Source organism: Centroberyx gerrardi, chromosome 14 (assembly GCF_048128805.1).
Source record: "Centroberyx gerrardi isolate f3 chromosome 14, fCenGer3.hap1.cur.20231027, whole genome shotgun sequence".
Taxonomy (NCBI): Eukaryota; Metazoa; Chordata; class Actinopteri; order Beryciformes; family Berycidae; genus Centroberyx; species Centroberyx gerrardi.
In genome coordinates, this window is record NC_136010.1 from 7189069 (window position 1) to 7214407 (window position 25339).

General features: G+C 42.8%; 1 protein-coding gene across 1 annotated transcript in view; it reads left to right on the top strand.

Moving 5' to 3' along the window:
• Positions 1–25339, top strand: part of LOC139930447 (pleckstrin homology domain-containing family G member 4B-like) — a gene marked incomplete at its 3' end in the record, with an annotated part of 40739 nt that overhangs the window by 5918 nt on the left and 9482 nt on the right. Inside the window, exons 3-15 of the mRNA XM_078288069.1 lie at positions 17908–17966; positions 18354–18551; positions 18892–19274; positions 19455–19583; positions 20184–20635; positions 21089–21274; positions 21405–21608; positions 22183–22303; positions 22555–22648; positions 23379–23462; positions 24390–24506; positions 24613–24711; positions 24992–25143. Of these exons, the coding sequence (XP_078144195.1) occupies positions 17908–17966; positions 18354–18551; positions 18892–19274; positions 19455–19583; positions 20184–20635; positions 21089–21274; positions 21405–21608; positions 22183–22303; positions 22555–22648; positions 23379–23462; positions 24390–24506; positions 24613–24711; positions 24992–25143 (2278 nt within the window). The remainder of the gene's footprint in view (positions 1–17907; positions 17967–18353; positions 18552–18891; positions 19275–19454; positions 19584–20183; positions 20636–21088; positions 21275–21404; positions 21609–22182; positions 22304–22554; positions 22649–23378; positions 23463–24389; positions 24507–24612; positions 24712–24991; positions 25144–25339) is intronic.

Below are 25339 nucleotides of genomic sequence, written 5' to 3' on the forward strand. Positions count from 1 at the left end.
TCGTCAGCCTCTAGATGCTGTTCTCGGGCCTGTTGTAAAGGTTTTGCCCCGGCCTGTCCAGCTTTACCACCCTGCTTTTCTCCCTCAGTGTTTCTCAGCCTATTTCTGGTCAGTCAGCATCACCTGTCTGCTGTGTTTTAACAGGGGGATTCTGCTGAAGTGGCTTTTAGGCTTTTATTCTGCAAAATATGACATTTTCTGCAAAAAAAGTAAAAAAAATCCAGATTTTCCTGTTGTATGAGAAACTTTTATGTTCCAATTCTTGTGTTAAATACCAACGTTTTTCATAGGTTTTATTCTTTAAATAAGTACGTATATTTATATAGATGCAGGGAAATTGCTGACTGTGAACTTTTCTCTCAGGCGATTTAATGTCATAGGATGTATTTTTTTTTGGTCCCTGAGAGGTCATGACTCAAAAAAATGACCTCAAGAAATCTTGGGGAATTTTAGAAGAATGCCTACATTTCTCCACAAAAGCAACCTTAACATCAATTTGGGTGGATTTCCTCTTTAATAAGCGTCGGCCCCCAGAGTGAGGTGAAATTTACCCAGTTTACTTACAGCTGAGAAAGTTTAAGAACCCATATTTTGAGGTTTTTAGGCTATTCCTGATCTTTGAACAGATCCCAGAGAGAAATTATACCCTTTAGGTGTGTGTGTGTGTGTGTGTGTGTGTGTGTGTGTGTGTGTGTTCTCGTCTAGACTGAAGGGAGCATGGGAAAGTTGTGCAGGGCAGACCACCAGCAGTCACAGTCTATAATTGACAGCTTGATATCCACAGTATTTGAAAGGATCTGGGTTCAATATTCAACCACGTATGTATTTATGTTTGAAAACGTTGTTTCTTAAATATCACTTCAATCAACATCTATACATGTGAATTCAATTCAGTTTAATGACAGTTGAATACAATTGCATTTGAGTGATTTGACTGGATAGAACAGACAATTCAGTACATTTAACCGATCATTCAAGGTAACAAGCACCATGCATTCTGGGTCAGGAAAAGGCAACTTAGCCAGGCATACTTGTGTGCCTGTTGCATTGTGGGACGGGCAGGAAGGGTTGACTGACTCAAACCAGGAACCTGACATGCTTTATGCACATTGCATTTCCCCTCTGCAATTTCAAGGGGTAGAGTTTTATCCTATGTTCAGACAATGATTTAGATGGCGCTGATGCATGTAAAGTAAATAGAAGGAGGTGAATGGGTGAGTGAAATGGGCGCAACTTTTGAGGAGAAAAGGTGTTCCGCTCGATTTGAAATTTTTCATCTTGAGCAAGAAATCTGCCCGACACAGTAAAGCGAAAGTCAATCCGCTTCAATCAGGACTCTATCCAGGCGGCTGTTATTTCTTCCCAAAATGGACGACAAACTTGTTGTAGTCACCACCTAGAGGGAAAAATGTCCATTGAGTATTTGTGCCTAATAACACTGGCCAGATACATCTCCTCAAATGTTTATAAAAGCTAAATTTCTCAAAGAAAAGGATTAAAATTCAAGCATGATAGAATAAAAAAATAAAATTCTGAAGCATAGTTTCAAGTAACGTTTGCTGCCTCATCATTCCTCACCTTTAAAAAAGAAGTCGAGAAATGTCAACCAAAACCACTAATCATAATGGCAGTTTTGCTAAATAGTTTTTCAAGTCAAAGTGATCAAACTCAATCGAGAAAAGCTAGGTGAAATGTAGAGGTAGAACCCACAGAAGCGTTGTTTACTCTCTGAAACCACGGTGAACAGTATAGAAAGAAAATGTCCAAACTTCGCTTTTGCTGCAGTTTGTCGACGATGTGATGAACGCCTTATTCTCCAGGCCTTCTGCCTACTGACATTGAAGGTCGTGGGTTGACATCTGAATCATATGGGAGTCATGGCAGTAGAACCAGCCTAAGGAACATGTGCTGCATGAGTCACACAGCTCCATAAGACACAGCCAGCAGGTCAGAGTTGGGTCAAGGTTATAGACTGGTAACTTTTCTTCAGTAGAAGTTACAGTAGTTAGTCAGTAATCTACTTTGCTGTGCGAGGAGTATTGTTAGACCCGATCTATGGTCTAGTTTCCCTTTCTTTGTCTCTCTTAGTGTCTCTTTATCACTCTGGCTCTCTCTCTCTTTCTCTAGATATCTCTCGCTCTCTGGCACTCTCCAGTAAATCCCCTCATTTCCTGTCTTGCTTCACTGTCTATTTGGTTTGTTGTTCCAGCTACTGTAGGCTTCATGTCTCAGCTCAGTTCCAAAATGGACAGAAGTAAAGCCTGCGCACACACACACACACACAAACTTTTTGTTTTAAAGAAATCCAAGTCCTGTAGATGCATCATCAGCTGTTTCTCAGTCTCACAGTTCGCTCTGAGCGGCCCAAACGGCTCGGTGATTTACGACAGGCCGGGTCGGCTGAAGAGGAGGCTGCGAGGGGTCGGCCAGTCAGTTGGACGGCCAAAATAGACGCCTCCCCCTCTGCTCCTCCCGCTGGGTCGATTTGTCTCTCTCAACCCAGACCTGTCGCTGTAAAGCAAATATGGAATCGCGCCGCCTGGAGACCCTGGGTCAGTCCGCGAGAGTCCCAGAGTCCCTGACTGTTTGACTTTTTCTGCTGTTCCCATACTGGGCCTACTACTGGTATGGTATAATATTAGCACCCACTGGGATACTGGACAGCTATGTATGTCACATGTGTGTCACCCACCACTATAATGATGACATTCCTGCCAAGCTGTCAGCACCCTTGGAAAGTGGGCCAGTACTAGTATAGGTGCTTCACTAGCATGCTTGTAGTATAAATGTACTATACTGAACTGTGTGTACAAATCATAAGAGAGAAACCAGTTTGGGTACGGCTCGGTACACTTATGCAGTGGGAGAACCATACGTGTTTTGGCCTGTTTAACTGTCCAGTGACCCATTAATTACAGATCAACAGACAAAACAAGAGTCAGAAATGGAAAGCATGCTAGGCTGTGGCTAGTGTTTTTCAGACTGGGCTACAGCCAAATTCTCCTCAAATCCTTTCCTTTCTGGATGGCTTGACACTGATACAGTTAGCTCTCTTAACACAGAATCGAAGCCTCGCTACAATACTAAATTGTAGCGAGGTAATGACATGTCATTACTGTACAGTAGTAACAACAACCCTGGGTCGATTTGTAGGGTCAAGCATTCTTAATTTGGAGATTAAAACAATCTTGATCTGCATCTTTATCCTAGTTGGTTAGTTAGTAAATCAGAGCAGCAGGAATGCTTTACCACTAGTATATGAAATGATGTGCAGCTTTTGCTGGCTCATTGATCTTAATCTGTAGTTTACCTGAACGACTGACGTTAGTCTAAATCGCCAGATTGTAATTTGATGACTGACTGGTAACACTAGGTATTAACTATCAGAGCATGTACAGTAACTACTATGTGGTATGTTAGTGAGACTTAAATGGAGAATGGAGGTAAACAAATGAATACCATAGAGAATAGCCACAACATCAGCTGATAAGCCATGAAATTACCATCAAGTCTGAATATGTCACCGTTTTGGAATGTGCTAGCTGGAAAGTTTTTCGAGCATCAGCTAAATGCCAAAAATGTGAATATACACTTGAATGAGTAACTTGACTTTTGAAATCTAGCTGCTATTGTTCTTCAGAAAACACTTGTCACATGGGGGGGGGGGAAGGTTTCTATACTTGTCCAGTTTTCTTAAAATGGCTTGTTGTTAGCATTGTTAGCATTCCTCAAACCAAGTGGCACAGTTAGCTGTGAGCTTGTCTGGCAAAGAAAAACAACAAAATAAATGTCAAAATGGCAAGGTATTCCCTTAAGGAAAAACAATAGAGCAAGTGCTCTTGTTATTGTTCAGCCCAGGATCCAATGACACTTGTAGTCTTTTGGCTTGAGACTCATGGAAACATTTACCCTTGTTTAGATTTACCACCAGAATCCGGCCTGCATCCCAAGGAGCCCATACAGTAGTTTAAGAAACACCAAAGCTACCAGATGCTCACTCATTACGTGAACTTATCCACCTCCAGTCCCGTCCAGCCCGGCTCTGACCCCTGCCTGCTTACTGAAGGAAATTCATCTCCAGCTATGTTAACTGCTTTGCAGAATGGTAATGAGGTGTGAGCAGCCTAAGCCGGAGCTTGAGACCGAACATGCTTCACGTTCTGAGGATGCTGCAGGCAGAAATAGAAGGTCGAGGCGCGAGGTGTGTTTGTTTCCATCGCCCGCTGGGATTAACAGCTTCTAAACACTCCGTTCCATTAAGGCTATTGTAATAAAGTACACTGACTCATGCACCAACACACACACATGCACACACACACACCTTTAAATCCACTCTAACACCGTCTAACACTGACACTGCTGCTTCCATATAAAGTAAGCCCAGTGTTACCTTCAGAACAGCAGGCTTGCTTTACTGGCTGTTTTTATAGGTCTAGAGCTGTGAATGTAGCCATCGGCATGTACTGTAAAGATATGTAGATGGAAGGGCAGATGCATATGTGAACCAAATACAACTTGCAAATACTTTTTATGGTGTGTATTATCCTACCTGAGGTGCCAGACAATTACCAGAGTACCAGAAACATTTTTATTGTCTGTGACTGACAGCTTGTATGACACCATAGACACATGTCCTGATCCGGTAAACCCCACCCATCTGGTCCTCCAAAGAGCTTAAAACAAATGCTAAGAATTATTTGCACATGCAATTTGATCCGGATCTGGTTGGCAAGAGCAGACAGGAAATCAACAAGACAGACAGACAGACAGGCAGACAGGTAGTCAAGTACATCTATTAATACCACCGGATTTTCCCACCAATTTAAACAATGCAGTTGCACTGCAGCTAGCATGTAAAAATATGATTTAAACAGGGATATTGACAGATATATAACTGTTACTCCTGATTGAAAAACAAATGCACAGTACAATACAGCAGTAATATCAGAAAGCAATTATGCGATTATCATCCTCCTGTAGGGTAAATACTTAGTTTTGAAGGACACACACACACACACACACACACACACACACACACACACAAACAGAGAGCGTTTTATGGATTTATTTTTTATTTAACGTTTATTTTACCAGGCATACCAGTTACGAGCAAATTCTTATTTACAATGGCAAAGAAGCAAAGGGGGAGAGGCAGAGAGTTGGGATTTAAATAAAATGTACTGTTTATAATATGTATGACTGAAAGAGAGGAAGAGATTGAGGGAGACAGGGAGAGAGAGAGAGAGAGAGAGAGAGAGAGAGAGAAAGAAAGAGAGAGAGAGATGAGGACAAGGGCAACAAGGCCTTGGCTGCGACCAGTTGAATCAACAGCTTCTCTCCTCTGGCTAGGACACGCTCGCTCCGCTCAAGCCTAATACCACAGACATGCTGTCACACACACACACACACACACACACACACACACACACACACACATTCCCTATCCTCCCTTCCCTCATTCTCCCTCTCTGTCTCTTTTTCTCTCTCTCTCCTTCTCTCTTTGTGACATTTGCACATTTGCCTTGTCACCCAGTAGAGTCAGTGCATTAACAAAGCCTGGAGGAGAGAGAGAGAGAGAGAGAGAGAGAGAGAGAGAGAGAGAGGGAGAGGGAGAGAGAGAAACATGAGGACAGAGGACGATAACTCCAGTACAACAGCAACAACACCAACACACATGTTTGTCCTCAGGCTTGTTCTCCACCGCAGAAGTCGAGGCGGAGGGCGCGCTGCTCTCAGATAAATTATGATGAATATGTTTTTTTTTGTCGTCGGGTAAAACTGCGACGGAGAACAGCTGATATTCTCTTCTCTGTTCTACTGGAGTATCATGATAACCGTCACTTGTAGAAAACACACAAGCATGCATGTGTACACATTATACACACACACACACACACACACACACACACTGGCAAATGCAAGTGACACACACACAGGTTGTGGCCTTTTGATGAACTGAGCTGAGTGCTGAAAACGCTCCGGAGGAATGTGCTGCATGGGTTCGGTCTCTCACAGTCTGGGTCAGAGAGAGAGAGACCTCACTCTGTCTCTCTCTCTCTCTCTCTCCCCCTCTCTCTCTCTCTCTCTTTGACGTGACCAGGTCGGACATACAGAGGAGATATTCTTGCCACTGTTTCGCAGCAGCTGCTGTCAGTATGATGTTTCACCCCACAGCGCCGCCTGTTCCGTTTCAACACATTTCCTTCCCTTCTCACGTCCTCGCCTCTTCCTCCTCCTCCTCTGGTCCTCGCATCACCTTCTCGTCTCCCCCTGTCCTTCTGCCTGGACATTTTTTTTTTTCCTGTTCTGTTTTGTTTCTTCACTCCTCCTTCTTCTCTCTTCTCTCCTGTCTTCTCTCTTCTCTCGTCTTCTCTCTTCTTCTCTCCTACTTGTGGAATAGTTCACTCCTTCTCCTTCTCTCTTCTTCTCTTCTCTTCTCTTCTCGTCTCGTCTCTTCTCTTCTCCTCTCCTTCTTCTACTTGTGGAATAGTTCACTCCTCCTCTCTTCTTCTCTCCTCTTCTCTTCTCTTCTCTTCTCTTCTCGTCTCGTCTCTTGTCTTCTCCTCTCCTTCTTCTACTTGTGGAATAGTTTACTAAAACATCTTAAAACTTTACCCACTATGAGTTTCTTCAAAAGCCAGCTGAAGAAATGGCAATTAGGTAGTTTTGGTTTCACCATTCTACCTTAGGTCCTTGTATTTTCATTTAGACTTTTTTTTTTTCTTTTGCCAGTATGTAAATAGTGTAAATGTGAATTGTGTTTTCTTTATATTCTTACATAGGATTCATGATTATGTAAATGCTGACCTCTACTGTATAGTACTGCCTGAGGGACATTTCTCTGTCCTCCACTGTCTGAACATTTCTTCCTTCTGCCTCTTTTTTCCTTCTTGAACACCAAAGGACTACAATGGAAATAAGGCCAAGGCTTTCTGTGTCATCTTTGATGGTTTTTATTCATTTTTCAAGTATATACCTTGTCTCTCTCTCTCTCTCTCTCTCTTTTGGAGCTGAAATCTGTATATTTTATTTAAAAAATCGCATTCAAATAAAACCAATCAACTTTTCCTTACTCACATCATACGGTCCTCTACTTCAGTTTATCCACAAAATTTGTCTTGTGAGAGGAAGAGCGAGGCAGTCGTGGTTTTGCTGGCACAGTGACAGCAGTGAGCCTCTATTTTACATCGTGTCATATAATAGCTTTTATCATTTTAGCAGCTTGTTCCCCCTCTGGGAAGTCTGCTTGTGACTTTCTGATGTGGATGAGTGTGCACAGAAACAAATTGGTGGTTTTTGTTCCTCCTCAATTATTGGAGGTGACCTAATTCCTAACCTAAATACCTAACCTAAATAAGTAAGCTTGATAATATATTTGTATAATATATTGCCCCATAGAAGTAGAGAAACAAGTCTGATCTATTTAATCAGTGCTTTAAGAGTTTATCTCCATCTCAGTACATGGACATTAACAGCAGGGACTGTATGTGTATATTTACAGCCTCCTAACAGTGTGGTCTGATAATGGAGCAGGCATGACAGCGCTCTCTGGCCCATGGGAGAGAGTATCAGTGTCCCGAAGAAACCAATATCTCCAATTTCTATTATTTCCTGTAACTGACAGCTAACATTGTCTCCCACATGCAGAAAATGTCCCATGACCCTGGTACCAAGCCAAAGGATTGATAAAATACAGTGTATCAATGGGGAAATTGACTGAAAAGGTGATGTTTGTTTTTTAGATTTTTAGGACACTAAAGATATGTAGATCTAAACAGATAATTCCAATAACAATGTAAATGGATGTGAACACTTCCACTCCAACCGACTGTCCAAATAGCTGCCATAATGTATCATTTTGTTTTATTTTAAAAAAACTTTATATTTATTGACAAGACAACGTTCAAAGACAACACACATTCTTCTTATTACTGCAGTTTTACAATATGTAATGGAAAGAAAATTAAAGTTTGTACACAGTCACAACCACTCCCCCCTCATCTCTCCAGCCTCCCTCTCCCCCTCTACACACACACACACACACACACACACACACACACACACACACACACACGCACACTCATTCTCTGAACTGATGTATCGTTTTGTTTTGGTTGGCAATGCCTTGTCAGCGTCGCAGATCCTATTCCACAATGGCATCAGGTTAATTATGGCTATGTTATTGAGCTTGTGTGTGTGTGTGTGTGTGTGTGTGTGTGCCAGAGAAAGAGAAACAGAGAGAGAGACAGAGAGAAAGAATGTGTGCATAGTGTGAAAGATGCTACAGGGGGGGAAAAAATGGAAATAGATTTTGTCATTATCTGCATTTACTGCAAGGTTTGTTTCTCTCTCAATTTCTCCTCGTCACCTCCTCTCTCCTTCTCCCTCTCTCCTCTCTCTCTCTCTCTCTCTCTCCCTCTCTCTCTCTCCCTCTCTCTCTCTCTCTCTCTCTCTCTCCTTCTCCCTCTCCCTCTCCCTCTCTCCCTCTCCCTCTCTCTCTCTCTCTCTCTCTCTCACTCTCTCTCTCCTTCTCCCTCTCCCTCTCTCCCTCTCTCTCTCTCACTCTCTCTCTCTCTCCTTCTCCCTCTCCCTCTCTCTCTCTCTCACTCTCTCTCTCTCTCTCTCTCTCTCCTTCTCCCTCTCTCTCTCTCTCTCTCTCTCTCTCTCTCTCACTCTCTCTCTCCTTCTCTCTCTCTCCCTCTCCCTCTCTCTCTCTCTCTCTCTCCCTCTCTCTCACCTCTCCTCATGTTGGGTCACGCTGCCCCTCTCAGACAAACATAGCGCGGTGCTGCGCGTGAGAGAGAGAGAGAGAGAGAGAGAGAGAGAGAGAGAGAGAGAGAGGGAGAGAGAGAGCAAACACAGAGAGAGACAGAGACAGAAACCAGAGAGAGGAGAGAGAGAGAGAGAAAGAAAGAGAGAGAGAGAGAGCAAGAGAAACTGCAGACCAGTGAGACTCTGCCAAGGACTCTCATCCAGCAGGCTTAGAGCTGTCCTCTCTCACTCCGCTGTGAGAGACTGCCTGAGCAGAATGGATTTTCCTGCGGTCCGCCAGCCTCTTCACACAGCCGGTCACTCTGCACTCTGTTGTTATTCCTTTTGGATTATTTCAGAAATCGCCACCACCGTCGTGATGAATGGGAATGGCAACACACAGAAAGGAAGATGGTAATGTGACACTGCGAGACACTTTTATTCCTGACTTCCATCCTGTTGCCAGGATCCAGGATTGTCTGTTTTGTTTGCAGTTATTTCAAAAGCTGTCATCCCTAAGCTGTATTTGAACCTCAAATCTATCCTTACAGCTGAACATTTAACTTTTTAATTGAGAGTGTTGTATCTTCTGTATCTTCTCCTCTACTCTGACACGTGCAGATCTGTTACTAACCTGTGTGTTGAAGCAGGTTAAAGCACTTGGCATTGAGTTGATTTGTGCAAAAATGTGCAGTTTTTGGCATACTTCTGTCAGATTCTGAGCTTGAATTTATATACGAGCAGCAGCCTACTTTCACATGTCGGTGTGAGTGTGTTGGGTGTCCTGCGGGGTTTCAGGTTCCTGGCATTCGTTTCATAATAGTTTTGGTGTGATTCTCCCTGTGGTATGCCGGTCTGAGAGCTTGCATAGGAGGAAAATGTGCTTTTATGTGTTACTCCTACTTTAGAGGGGTGACTTGAATAACATCTTACAATATGTGCCATGCCGTATTCTGCTATTTCTGATATGATTTACACAGAATTTCCTTTTTTTTTGAGGCACGTAGTACACAGAAGACATGACAGTTTCAGCACCCTCTCCGTATAAATAGTACCGCAGAGTCTTTTATTTATTATGTCTTGACAAGCAGCCTTTTTATGTCAGAACATGCATGTGCTCTGACAGTGTGCTACATACAACATAGCTGCCATAGCAGACGCCGCCTGCTCACCGCTGGAGTGTTTTGACTCAAGGTGAGGGGTTTCAGGTTACTGGGCGTTCAGACGGATTTCACAAACCAGCCACTGTATCTGCCTCCTTGCTGTACCCCGACTTGTCCATAACCTAAGAGTTAGAATGGATATGATATGAAGGAAACATCCTAATAGAGTATCAGGGTGATGGTTGGTACGCCTAAAAACTCGAGACGAGGCTCAGAAAGTTGCAGAGTTCAACACATTCTTCTCCGACTGCGTATCCTGATGCGAAAACTCCTGAATGAATGTGTTTTTTATGCGTTTCAACACCTACCCGCTCCCGGAGAAGGGTGTGCCTCGCTCGTACATAATGTTGATTTTGTTTGGCACCGGCTGGGAGGATGTTCTGTCGGGTTTCAGAGGCTGGCTGAATTTTAAAAAGCCCGCCTAGCGCTCCCGTAGGTTTGACTTGGCAGGGCACTGTATGCGCACCGCTGTGATTTTTTCCCGCCCTGCTTCCTGCATATTTGCCATGTCGTTGAAACCAGAATCCATTAACCTTTAAACCTGAACTATTCCTGTTTTGGGAGTGACCTCAATGTTTGGGAGTTTGTTCCTGTGTTGACCAGGTTAGACAGAGCATCTTTTTTCCTTCAGCAGAAAGACGTCTTGTTCTCTCCCCGTGATTCAATGGAAATACACAACAGGCAGCTCAACAAGCTCTGTTTGCCAAACTACAAATCATCGCCTTGCGTTTACCTGAAGCCCATTCATGTACATTACATGAGCTTGGAATTAGGTGCCATCTGCATTCGAAGTACACAGCAAATTTTCCAGTTTAACTAACACTGACATTTATTTGGAGTTGACAAGTATTGACTGGAGAGTTGTTTGTCCACTTTGTTGATTTTCACACTCTGAGCTAAATTAATACTGGTGATTTTGCAGTGTAGTTTTGAGATATTGAGCATTAAAGGTTTTGTAATACAATCTTTTTACTGTAATTTGCCTTTTGTCACCCATTTAAATAAATATTGCTAAAATGTCAACTTCAGCCATTTATAAAGACCTGTTTGCAGAAATACACCATATGAATAACTTCACCAAAACCTCAGGTGAAGCCTTATAATTAATAATTAATAATTAATAATTAATAACAATTAGTGTAATAATACATTGACTCAATATGTGTGCCAGCATAATTTTAGGATTCAATTCTACGTGTTTAACGTAATTTACAAGATTTGATTTCATGTATTTAGATTCATAGGATTGACTGTACAGGATGCAGTTCATCCCATGCAGTCGATGCTGAAAGTGTTTTCATCTGTTTTCACTGTATCTAAGTGATAATTTCTGGTTGTTTGTTATGAAATCTGCCGGTGTGAGTTACATTAAGCGCAGCTGTGGGCTAATTACAGACGAGATGAGTAAGCTAGTGAAAGCTAATCCACACTTTGATATAATAACACGCCTCACACACGCAGTGCAGACACGTCAACACGCTCATGATGTGTTTAAAGACATGTTTAAATGCTCGCTTCCCTCATAACTCTCTGACGTGTTTTTAATGACATAAACACAGGCCTCTGGCTGCCTCTTGGCTGCTACTTTACAGCCACCTTCAAACCCTTCTGCTGATAAAGGCCATCATGATTAGTGTTTTCCTGCCGCGAGCTCTGATTTGCTGATCCCTCTGAAGCTACTAAATATACCGTCTGGCAGACTGGGTGCCTGAGCGGTCATGTACAGTAGATCTACTCAGCCTGTGTTTATAGCCAACCCCAGTGTAATTTGGCGTGTGCCCATGCCCGGGCGTCACCGTGCATTCAGAGGTAGACAATCAAGAAATGTTGCACTCAGAAAAAAACAAAAAACTTTTGTGACTGGCATTGTACCTTTTAGTCTAAAGGTAGAGCTTTTAGACTAAAAGGTACGGCGCCATATCTATTAGGTGCAGCCTTTTACTCAAAAAAAGTAAATCCCCGGTGGCAAAAAATAGAGTTTTTGTACCTTTTTTCTTCTTGCCTGCTGCAGATTTCCAAGGTTCTGGCTGTAAATAGCATGGAATGATGAATTATTCACACTCAGAAAAATCCCCCCAAAAATAACGGATGTTTTTTTGTACAACCCAAAAACATCTAATATGACTTTGGCATATGAATCTTAAAATCTCCTTTTGGGCTGTCATATCAGGCTGTAACAATCCAATCAACTAGCACTAAACATCCTGAAGGACTGGTTCCAAAGTATAAAACTGCAGTTGGGTTTGTAGTAGTAATTTCCTTTTTGATTCATAAAGGATTTTCTGGATACTGTGAGCCTAATTGGCCTAATTTCCTTTCGGTGTCCTGTACAGTTGATTTCTCCTTTCATTATGTAATATTATAGTGCCGTCATTATACAGCCATGTTAGCTGGACAGAAGCTATTTTTAAAGTCGACTTTGTCTGCTCAGATTCCTCTAGAAAGCTGTTGATTTCTCTGATGAGAATAAATCAAGCACACTTTCCTCCAGTTTAATCAGGCTTGGTCATATTGTCAAGATTTTGTTTAGTGAAGATAAAGATAATAGAGGATATGAATTAATATTAATAAAGATAAAGCATCTTCATGATGCTTATAAACAGTTACTACTCCTTTAATAAAGAATTTTCACCATGTTGGCTACTGACAGATTTACACATGGAAAGTGTTGTGCTGTAAAAACTTGAAGAATAGTTTTGAGGTGACATGGTGCTCCCTCACCATTGAAGAATCTTAACTGCTATAGGCATGTGTCTAACTCGGGAGAATCTCTATCACCAGAAATATCTTATAATGCGTGGTGTGAGGCACTGCTATGCTCTATTGATTGTTCTGTGGTTTGTCGCTACGTCAGTGCTAATCTGTTTACTACACAATTGAATTAACCTCCAGATTGCCAAATAGCTAAGATAGCCGTGTCCCCACTCTTCCACTCTTATTATTTCCTGTTATGCCACGTGATGTGAGAGCCATTGTCATTCAAAAAGTTGTCATTTTCAGTGAATGGCTTACATACAACAGCAGGCCAAAACATATCCAGGGGAGAAGCTAGAGCAGAGTCTTCCCTGCCATAAAGATGAGCACAGATGGAAAATGTTTGGCTTAATTGGAAAATGTTTTTTTTTTTGAGGTCCTGAATAAATCAATGTGTAGAGCTTGGCAACACTGCTAGGATGAGGGGTTCAGTTTCTACAGGGGCCACCAATGCAAAACATGTATGTGCTCATACACTTTTCTCTGAATGGATAGAAGCAGTCAGAAAAATTGCATGCATGGGACCGTACATTTGAGTTTGGGTCTTAATGAGACTCCTAAGATAAAGAATGCTAATGTAGAAAGATTGCTGAATAAAATTTCTCTGGTCCTGGATTTGTTTGTTTGAGACACGGCCACTGAAGAAGGCAGCAGAGCCGAAATGCCTGGCTGTTTCTTGCTGTTCCTTGTAAAATAAATATTGAAGTATTAAACAGAATTGTCCTGAGTGCGGTCCGTGCTTACAGAGTTTTCCTTGGAACCTGCACCAAGAAAAAGTTGGCTATAGAAGCAAGTCCCTCTAGTGAGCGTATTGTCTACTATAAATCATGTAAACTGGCCAATAATAATAATAATGTGATATCTTATTGATTGGTGTAGGGGAATTCTCCTTTTGCATTCCCTCCCCCACAGGGAGGTCAGAGGTCAGAGGTCAGGGTCAGCTGGTAAGAATTCAAGTCTCACTACACCATCCTGCTGCCTGTTGGTCCTATCCACATTATTCATACATATATATGTTTAAGGAATACCACCACTTGGGTTCAGATGCCTTATGCAAAGTATCTTCAAATAGGAGAATAGGAGTGCTGAAAAGGAGTGCTGTATAGGAATGAATGAAGAATAGACAAGCAGTGTACAAGAATAGTAAAATATACAAGGTGGAGATTGATAGGAAGAAATTGTTTGGTAGAATAAAATATATACATTAAATTTAGTTTAATAAAAAAAAAAAAAAAGTCACTGTGACGGTCACCTGGTCATGTACCCTTACCTTGTTGTGTGAAAATCTCGTAACTCAAATTTGGTTGATTTTCATGTTTCATGTCAAATTGAAGGATTACATATCGCTGTTGGGTGTTGGGTGAAAACCTTGTATCTCCAAAATGTCCACTTTTCAGCAACTAAGAGGAACAGCCTTGTTTTTAACTTGATGGCCATGCATTTTTGAGTTCATCTAATTGGTTTTGAAGAGGTTTCATAAGCCCAATGGTTGTATGATTTCCTCAATCTGTAGAGGAGCATGTAATCCATCAAGTTAAAATATGAAAATCACAAAAATTGGAGTTAAGAGGTTTTCACCCGACAGCGACGATGTAATTGTTGAGAAAACTTTCTGATCTCTTGGGATTATGAGACTCCTTCAAAACCCACTGGAAAACTCAAAGATGCATTATCATCAAGCTACAAACAAGGCTTTTTTTCTTTCTGTACATGTTTCTGAAAAGTTGACATTTGGGAGATACAAGGATTTTACCTGACAGACATGATGATCATATGACCTGAGCAATGAACTTCAACCACTGATTCATAGATGTGTTATGAATAAATCATTTTCAAATCCTGGCAGAATTATAAATAGTGGAGTAATATGGATGAGCTCTGGTTGCATCCCTCCTGTAAGAAGCTCTTCTTTGTTGGTATTTGTGTGGGCTGGACGCAAACCATTTTGACGAGATTTTTCTAATCCTGAATGGAATCAGTTTACTTAAGATGAAAAACCACAGACATAAACACAGGAAATGGATTCTTTTCATGCTTATTTTGAAGCTGTATCAGTGTCTTCCGAGGCTTTGATGTTTAGCCAAATCGCATCAGTTGCGGTTATTGTACTCCGCATAATTTCTCAGGCATTTTGTATACAAAACATTAAGGAAATTGAATATTTGTGAGGATGCTCCACTGGACGCTTGGTCACAAACTGAAGGGAAGTAGTTTAGTAGATAAATGATGAGAAGTAGAGACATAAATTTGAATGGCTGTGCTCAAAATGAGTGTACAGTAGCAGTGATCTCAAACCAAATATCTCTGCTGATTACAGCTGCATCAAGACATTTTTTCCAGTTTATCGACTTTCCTACTTCCTTCCCTTCTAAACTCTTAATGAACAAGGATTTCTTGATTAGGTTTCTCTCTTAAAATGACACTGTAAATGTTTTCATCTTCCCAGGGAAATGGTTTGTCTACATCTATTACCATCACTAGTGGACTAGTGGGGCAAGTGTGAAAGATCAGCCTCAGTTGAAAAATAAGAAACATGGGCTAAAAGGCTAGTAGTTTCCATCGCTGACTTGAAGTAATGATTATTGGCACAGAATAAGACAGATGAAAACATACCATGGAATATCATGGCTCAAAACATCCGTTTGTGGTGTTAGGGGATACATATCCACCATGAAGGCTTTAAAAAGTAAACATCCACGCTCTTCTTTTTTCATTATATATTTTCTTCTTGTCCAGGCAGGAACCTGCTTGAGATCTGGAATGCGCGGCGCCTATTTCTGTTTGGTAATGATATTGGACAGAGACATTTAAACTGTCCTCGGCTCCCGCAGTGGGACATCCTATCTACAGTAATGTGAGCGTAGTCATTTATTTCAGTGGCTGAGTGAGAGAGATCTGTGTGTTTATATACAGCCGTGTGAATCCACTGCAGCAGAATGTCAGCCTGCGTATTCTGGGCAGAGAGACAGACACACTCATACACTACATACTGAAGATGCACACACAGATAAACACACATTAAAAAGCACGCGCACACACACACACACATCCTTGCAACGTACATAGCCATGCTGACTCACATCACCAGCCATGTTAATGCCCTTCTGCTACATGGAAGATTAAATTTCACTCTCTTCTTGTGCGCCCCAAACTTGCCTCGCTTTCCTAGCCTTTGCATATTTATTCGTTTAGCGTGTATCTCCACTGCCGGAGGACCCAACCCAACATTACTATTTATTTGGCTTCTTAAGGTCACAGTCATTTAAATTCTTGGAATTTCTGAGCTGCGGCCCGACCCTCGACCTCCCCACACCGACAACTGAGAACACAACACAACCTGCCTGTCGCTGACGTTATTTAAGAGTTGATGAAGCAGGTGGTTATTGTCTCCCGGGTGAGCGAAACTTTAATCCAGAATTCATGAGCTGTGAACTGAATGTGCTTGCATAATGTGGTTTCAAAATGTGGTTTCAAAAGGCTTATGAGCCGACCATCGTCGTCGTCCTCCTCCTGTGCGTCTCTGTCTCCTTCTCTCCCTCATCATTTCGACAAACACCACCACCGCCGCTGCTATCATCACCTTCCCCCCCCCCCCCCCCCTCCTCCTCCTCCTCCTCCTCATTATCATGATCACCGCTGTGCTGCGTCCCAGTGAGGTGTGGCAGGACTGACCGGAAGGCTCTGAGTCACAGTGAAGTTTCTGGAACTGTGGGGGCCGCGAACTGGCCCAGAGTCAAGTGTTTAAACTTTAGACGGTAATGTAAGGGGATGAGACAGAGAGCACGGGGATGAGAAATGTAGCTGGGGAGAAAAAGGGATTACAGGCAGAGACAGATGCAGAGAGACAACAAAGACACAGGGACAGAATATGCTGAATAAGAAAGAAAAATGTTTTATACTGTAGAACAGATCCTGCAAATCTTGAGGCTCTTCCAAAGACAAAAAAGGACTGCATTTTTTCCTCTGAAAGGTGCGGAGAAACAGATGCAAAACAGACAGCACAGTTGGAGAGGCAGTGAGCCAATGATTGTCTGAGGAGACATAATTCATCATCACACCCTGATACACCCTTCTCCCTTTTTCCGACATCCCTGCATGTCCTTCTTCATCTCTACAGCTGGGAACCATCGAGTTCTGAGGAATGATTCATTCAAAATAATCTCAATGAGAATGTCGATAAAAATTCCTGGAATATGATGTAACATGGAAATTTACCTTAGTTGGTCCGTAATGATGACAGTAACTGACATAATTTTCCTATGTTTTCCTGCTGTTGTCTTCATCTAGATTCATCTAAAATAATTATTAGTCCCAGGACAGGAAGACTTTAAACTGAGAAAGAGTTACATGTAGCGTTGGTGTTTCTTTCCGGGTACGCTGACACAGTTCTGTTCTCATAAATCGACATTGAACACATACCTGAACCAAGGCCGCCTCATTCATGCTCCGACCCTACATTCACTCTTCCTGCCGTATATCTCCACCGCAGAGCCTCAGCCATGCGCGTGCATACATTAACCCCCAGGTCTGCTGCCGTGGCCTTTGCCGGGCTAAATAAAGCAGGGCCTAAAAGTGGGTGGCGGGCCGCGAGTTCAGGTCAAAGGGAATGTGAAACCATAAACCAGCAGGAGCCTAGCTAGCCTTGAGACCAGCCACCACACACTCTGTTTACTTGGATGTTTGCTGTCAGGCTGACTGGCTTTATGTTTAATGGTGAGCAGAGTGTTTGCGTTTGTTTAGCTATTCTCTCAGCGGGTCATGAGGTTGAGGACAAGACCTGTGTAGTTTACAGTGAGAGAGCAGTGGGATGAAAGTGTTTTGATTTCAGGCTTCCTGTTTGTTCCACAAGACTATGGTAGCATTTCATTAAAGGGGCATTAAATAATCTATGACTCTCTCTTTTATCTCTTTTATTGACCTTTCTCAGTGACCAAGGAGTTGCAGCAGCATCGACAGGTTTCTGGCACTGCTTACGGTGGCCTGTAAAGTCACATTATAGACCAGTAAGCTAGCTAATTAAAGCAGAGATTCAACAGAAACATCTTGTTAATAGATATTATATCACAATGAAAACTACTGTAATAATAATAATGCTTGGTCATGCTCTTTTTTTTGCTTGAGAACGAAATGTCTTGCGAAACTCCACAGATATAATATGGTTATTTTGTGGGACAGTAAAAGTCTTAATTATTGCACCTTTAATTCTGTGCACGTTTGTGTGCATATTAATTTCTGAGAGATCAGCCAGGGGCCGTGGGACCGCTCTCAGCCTGTCTGCTCACCACTGAGCGGGGTGTGGTGAGGTGTGAAACGGGTGGCCAGGCCTGAGGTTGTGGATGTGCCACAGTACTTCATGGTCTAAACCAGTAGTTGCTAATGTGGCCTCTGGATGCCCAAAGGTCTGAGGCCTCAGCCAGTTCGAGGTGAAGGAATAATATTAGAGACATAAACATAAAGAGACAGAGAAGTTACTGACTAGTGAAAACAAACACCATGTAATCCTGCTTTCACCTACTCTGACTGGCTTAAATGACAAGTAGTGCGCATGTGCAAATCAAACACAGTACATGGCCTGCCCACAATGTAGTAGGTACGGTGGGGATGTTATCAGTGGTGAGTTAGAGGGAAGGCATAAAGGAAGAACACTTTTCTAAATCCTGTTTTCTTTCTCCTTTGTGTTTTCAGAACCCTGATTCTCTGGAGGGCTCGATCCAGAAGCTGCTGTCGGCCCTCTACCCGCCCTTCGAGGCCACCGCCCCCACTGTTCTCAGCCAGCTCTTCCAAATCATCGACAGCCGTTACCAAGGAGACGCCCTCCGGTGCCTGCTGGACTTCCTGGTTCCAGCCAAGCACATCCTAGACAGTGTGCAGCAGGCTGCATGTGTAAGCCGCCGTCTTGTACAGTTTCAGTCGAACTCACACTACATTTGCATATTGTTGTTTTCACTTAAATTTAAAGATTCCAGGTTCCTCTATGGGTTGAGAAAAGTTTACTGCATCTTGGGTTTAGTAAACTTTCTCAAAACCCCACTGGATAAACTCTAAAAGTCATGGTGGTCAAGCTGAAAACAAGGCTATTTTTCTTAGTTCCTGAACAGTTGACATTTTGGAGATACACGGTTTTCACCTGACAGCAACGACACCATATATGGAACAAAGCTGTATTAAATACATTTTTATCATATTTCTAATGAAACCCTGTCCTGTCCCTGTTCCACTTTAGGCCCAGTACTCAGATGTAGTCTTCCACTGTGAAGGCTGGCCTCTGTGTTTGCGTGACCAAGTCGTCATCCACCTCGCTCCCATCAACCCCCTGATACTTCAGCCTGGTGACTTTTACCTCCAGGTGGCGCCGTTCTGTGACCAATCAGCTCGCATTGTGGTCTGCAGCCTCCTGGAAGAGGAGGGGCTTAGGGTGGAAGTAGTCGAGGAGACCCCCATCCCTGAAACTTCCTATCCTTGCATATTCAGCTGTGATTGGCTAGAGGAGATCAACCAGGGCCGCCATGCAACCCCTCTCAGCCAATGCCTGCTCGCCACCGAGCAGGGTGTGGTGAGGTTACCATGGGAACGGGTGGCCGTGCCTGAGTTTGTGGACGTGCCACAGTTTGCTGGGAATAGTATGGCCTCTGTTCCTCCTTCATATCCTCTTTTATCACCTCCTCTTCCTCTTCCTCCTCCTCTTCCTGATTTTCCTACTGCTGCTGCTCTGAATTCTCCTTCAAATCTTCCACTTCCTCTTTCTCCTCCAAGGGAATCTGCATCAACACAATCTTCTCTGACCAGACAGAATTCAGCTTCGAAGTCTTCTGCTCATCCCTCTGCGTTCTCTGTGGAGACCAGGATATGTCCGGCGAAGCACGGCATCGCTGTGTCGCTCCGCCTGGTGGATACTAGCACTGCTGCTTCATCTAGGCCGGTTAAAGTGAATGAGACTGAGCCTGAGCCTAAGCCTATAGGCTGGGTGTCCCCTAATACTTGGGACAGCCGCTGTACTGGGACAGGTATATATACAGCTAAAAGTCCGAGCACAGGTTCAGGTATATGTGCTCCTGCAAGTATTGGTGGAGATACAAATACATCTGCAGATAAAAGTGAAGGTGTTTTTGCAAATATAGCTTCAGGGCAAGATAAACATAAAAATACAAGCCTGAAAGATACAAGTAGGGCAGCAGACCAAGTTTGTAGTATTAAAGTTGCAGAAGGGGATTATATTGACATACTGCAAGCAGCGATGCTTTTTGGTGGAGCTCAGGCACTAACAGAAGAACAACAACAACAATTACAAGTGCAGATGCAACCACGCACGCAAATCCAAGCACAAATGCAACGCTACACACAAGCACAAATGCAACTGCATGCACAAATGCAAGCGCAAACAGAGACACACATGCAAACACAAGTGCACCCGAGCGCACAGATGCCACCTCAAACACAATCGCAAGTACATGTACAATCACCCACAAAACCACAAGCACACGCCCATCCTAGATCAGGGGCTGTTATGTCTTTTAGGCCTAACATGCCTGGGGAAACTGGACCTCCATCCGCTCTTCACCATTCCCAGCCCCACAACCCTCACCGCGACTCCCATGAACCCTCTCACTGTGTCCGCACCGTCCGCTTCGCCGAGAAACCCTGTACCCCGTGCATGAGGAGGAGACAGGGCGGGAAGGTTTCCAGAGCGCAGGAGCTGAGGTGTCGATACAGGGAGTCCTACCAGGCTGCCATACAAAACCCTGTCGCCTTTGGCCGGGAGAAGGACAGAGGGAATATGTTAGCCGTGGTGGAGGAGGACGGCGATTACTCACAGTGTGATGAGAGATGGAGGCCGCCGGAGGCTGACAGGGGGGATCCGTGGTGTCATGCCCAAGGAACGTGCTGTGATCCTGGGATGCAAAACCAGTCAGCCTCCCCTGTCAGTGGAGCTGTCTGCAAGGAGTCTGGAGAAAAGAACACTGTTCCATGTTGGAAACCAGGAGATACAAAAACAGCCCCCTGTATGGATTACAGGGATACAAATGCTTTAAAATATGGACTGCTGGAGCAGACAGCTGAAAGGAACACTGTGCCATTTAGGGAACCGAGGGACACACTCTCTGCCAAACCCTATGGCAATTTATACAGTGTGAATGGGACGAATTTAGGTGCAGGAACAAGAGTAAACACTACTAAATCCTGTGGAGTTTTTAGCTCAAATGATTCTAAACAGGCAGATGCGAACTCCAAACAACGTGGATTACCGTTTTATTCAAGTGAAACTTCAGGGATGAACGTGAGCATCATTAAGCCTCTTGAAAGACTCCAAAACAGAACTGACTCCACAGCGATGCAGCTGAACCTTTCTAAGTCTCTTGGAGTACCGCAAAACAGACGAGAATCCATTCAGTCGGATGGAAGATGCTCCTCTCTGTCCACAGCGGTGGTGGACACCTCAGAGAAGTGTGAGCTGGTCATCGTCCAGGGGCAAAACGTCAGGAGAAGAGAAAGTACGGACTCCTGTACTTTGGAGATGGTTCCCAGGCTGCATGTGGTCAAATGTAAAAACACCACAGCCTTTGGACTGGTGTCACCCAAGATCAACAGGAGGAAGATGGTCATCAAAGGTATAGAGTTATTATTGAGGTTAATGTTTCTAATGTTATTGTCTGCTGTTGTTTATTTTGTTGTCTACCGCCGAAAGAAAATCAGTGTTCATCAGCTTCCCTACCCCAAAAATGTTTCCCTTGTCTATAGATGGAGCACAGCCTGGTAACCCTTCCATACCCAGTAGAAATGGCCATCAGACAGAGAACCAGAGAGAGAGCGATCCTCCTGCAGCAGCGGAGACCCACAGGAAGCCCCATCCTGGCTCTGCTCGCCCCAGACCGGACCACCTCCCGCTGGGATCCCCGGACCCCAGAACCCACCCCCTCTACCTGGGACTGGCATTTCTCACAGGTACTCACTACATTTTGTTTGGGAATCAATAAGAATAATCATAGTAATCATAATAATAACAAACAACTTTATTTATATGGCAGCTGTTTTTGTTTTTTTTACAGAGTTCACAAAGTGCTTTACAGAGCACAACATAAAAACAAAAAAGAGATTACATCAAAATTTGCCAATAACGGATTAGTCAATAATAAACAGAAGAACAAAGAATTAAGAAACTAATAACTAGTTATTACAAAAACTATTTTATAAGAATGGGTTGTAAGAAGAGATCCTTACCTACCTATCTTATATTTTTCTTTCTTTTTAATGTCATTTTATGAGTTGATAATGTCATTTTACCTGACAAATTATGTATTTTTTGTGTTTTATGTGAATCACATTGAATTTGACTTGTGTATGAAATGTGCTATATAAATAAAGCTTGCCTTGCCTTACCCAAAACATTGATTTAGCTATAGCCTTAGCTCCTCGGGCAGGTTGTTCCATAACATAGGGGCTCTATTGGAGATCCTCACACATAATCACTTTTAATAATTTGATTTTCCCTGATATCTGGTCTCTCCAACCCCTTCAGGTGGCAGAGACCGGACGGGCAGGGCCGTAGTTGAGGTCTATGGAGAACACCAGGGATGGAGATCAGCTGTAACCAGCCAGGAGCTTTTCCACATGCTGCTCTACTTCCACTCCATCACCAGGTACATCCCGTCATCTCCGTCTTATCCTGTGCACTGTCTGAATCTGTCAATCAAGCAACGAATGAATCAATCAACTAATCAGTCAAACAAACAAACTTCATAGGATATTTAGAGGCATTCAGGGAGGCATCTTTGTGGTATTTAAGTGTTTTATTGTCTCATTGTACTGTGGGTTTCAAGTGTGTGGTACTTTTTATTAAACTGTCGTCCACCATTATGTACTATTTTGTCTTTTTCCTCACTGTATCTAGGAGAGAAATTAGAGAATCAGGGATGACGCTCATATTTGATGCAAGGAGGACCGCTCCTCAACCGCAGCTCTATAAGGCCTTGATGACACTTCAGGTAAGAAAGACACAAACTTCCCTGCAGTAGCACGACTGCAGCAGTTCAGACTGAATTGTTTATGGTTGTTTCTGCCTGGCTGGAGAGCTGCGGAGCGGCGCTGCCCACGGACGATGAGCTGATGAGTGAAAATGCCAAGTGCTGAATAATGTATCTGCTCCGGAGCGTAGAGACCACATCCAGCTGTCCTTCAGTTGTTGTTTCATTAGACCGCTGATGGGTTCTGGTGTGTCTGTTTAAATTCAATTAAAAGAAACTTCCTTAAAATTTTATCATTTCAAATGCTCTCATTTAGAAATCTTCTCATATCTGTAGATATCTGTAGCTATAATAAGCTAAGTCTAGAAATACAATATTGAGAATTTTATCATTAGTAGGTAAATTGTAGTTTCAATTTACATTTTGAATTGAGTGAATTGAAAGCGAACGGTATAAAAGTGATATTATTTTTTCTGCTAAGGTACCAGTTTTTAAGATGTTTTATTCAACAAATGACTCCATAATATATGTCATGTTTGTTTGTGTTATACAGTATTCTAATTTTGATACCCACTCCATTAACTTTGATAAAATACAATAAAAAAGTGGTTGAGTTTTCTTTTGATGCCCATATATTTTTGACTCTTAACAAAGATTATAATAGTGGTCAATAAAATTCAAAAACAGGCAAAATTAAAGATGTATGGAGATATTACAGTAGCCAAGTGTAGTCCATGTTGTTGTGTTCCAGGAACAGACTCCCCAGGTGATAAACAGTCTGGTGCTGGTGGTGGACAAGGAGAGCCATCGGCCTGAGAGCTGTCCTGGGGTCCAGGTCAGACTTTTCACTCGTTAGGGAGGCGTTGGCTGCAGACAGTGCATGTTCAGTATTTGGAGAAACGCCACTGTTTAATTATGGGTTTTGGAAATCTCAATGGATGGGGAGTTTTTGTTTGTAAAACTGAGTACAGGCCAGAAAGTGAGTTTTGACTTGACCCCCCACAGATATTGTGCGTTCATGTGCTGGTGGCAAAGTCAGACATCCAGAACTTCCACGTCGGCTCGTAAACAGCGTTGTATTCATGTGCTGTTTTGTCGGAAAATCAAACCAAGAAGACAAACAGTAACACAGATGTCCTACAGCTTAACAAGTAAATTTGACGAACTTCATTCAAACAAATGTTGGGTTATTCTGGGTAACTTCAAACTTGAAATAAAGGAGCATCAATGTGTTTTCTTACTGTTGACTGACACAAAACTTTATTTTTCGACTTGTTGAGAAGGTTAAAGGTCACCATTGCGTCATAACTTGCAAACTAGCAAAACTTTCTCAGAGTTTCCAACTTAATCATCTGACTTTGGAGGGCATTCATGTGAAATTCGCAAGTAGGAAATTTGTTTTTCTAATATATCCAATAGCACATGAACACACAATTATACTATGGTCATTTTGTGCTATGGGACAGTACAAATCTTACTTATTGTACCTTTATGTTTCCAGTTTATTTCAGCACATCAAATATATTAAAATGAATGTTACAGTCACCATACATCTTGTAGAGCCAGGATTTTAAAAGTTAATAACATAGCAGCAGTATTTACAGTAAAGGCAATCCATACCAGACAGAAGTGGTTATGGAAAGGATAATATCTTTTTAGTATCTGAATCATAGAAGAGTCACTCTGTAGTTCATACTGCCATTTAGTGTTGTGGTTGAGGAAACTTGCTGATGTTACTTTGCCATTTGTTACCTGGAAGCAGACTGAAGTGGTGACCTCAATGAAAGCCTTGTACAAGCTAGTGGAGGCGAGTCAGCTGACCTCCTACCTGGACGGAACACTATCTCACAGCCGCTGTGATTGGCTGGAGCTGCACCAGGTGAGACACTCGCCTTATGGAAGCCATTTTGGGAAGTTTTCTCTCTCTCTCTCTCTCCAACAAATACTGAATTTACCAGTTCATATCCATGTCTTTCGTTCTGTAGAAACTCTTCCCGTTTGTGTCAGATCTACATGAGGCGTCCAACCTGCTACTGAGAGCCATCAGTAAGTTAGAGGAGCCCCAGAGGATTGACACTGTACAGGTACCTCAACATTGTACTTTGCCTGCTTTCTTATGTCATTATTAGTGCTACAAAATATAGTTACTGGTGTTGTTCTTGGCAAATTGTCACTCTTACCATTGTTCTTCTGTACCTGTAAGTATTGGTGAAGGTGTGTGGAAAACTATAGCCAAGCATGCTCATTTTCCCAAGTGCAAAGATGATCTTCATACCAAAATACCAGCTCAGGTTGTTTATACAAAAGTTTACATAAAAGAGTTACAATTTGCTGGCCTTGAAATGTTGTCTTTTTGTGCAACAGACTGTCCAGCAGTGCATGATGGACCAGAGAACTCTGATGAGGGACGTTCTGGAGGACAGCCGATTGGTCAGTCTACAGAGGGAGGGCGGGTCCATCCTGGCCAGGCTGAGGAAAGAGAGCGACCTCAAATACCCCCACTGTGAGGACCTCAGGTAAACTTTGAGCAAAATGGCCCTGCTGTCACAGACTGCGTTTACATGCACGGAATAACAGGCTGTCGGCCATACTGTGGTTAAGGTTTTATTCGGGTTGAGCTGTTTACATGAACCTTCGATGCCCTGCAATTGAATATCTCTGTTGCCATGAATAAACCAATAAACAGAATATTCCTGTCAACCTGTGGTGTCC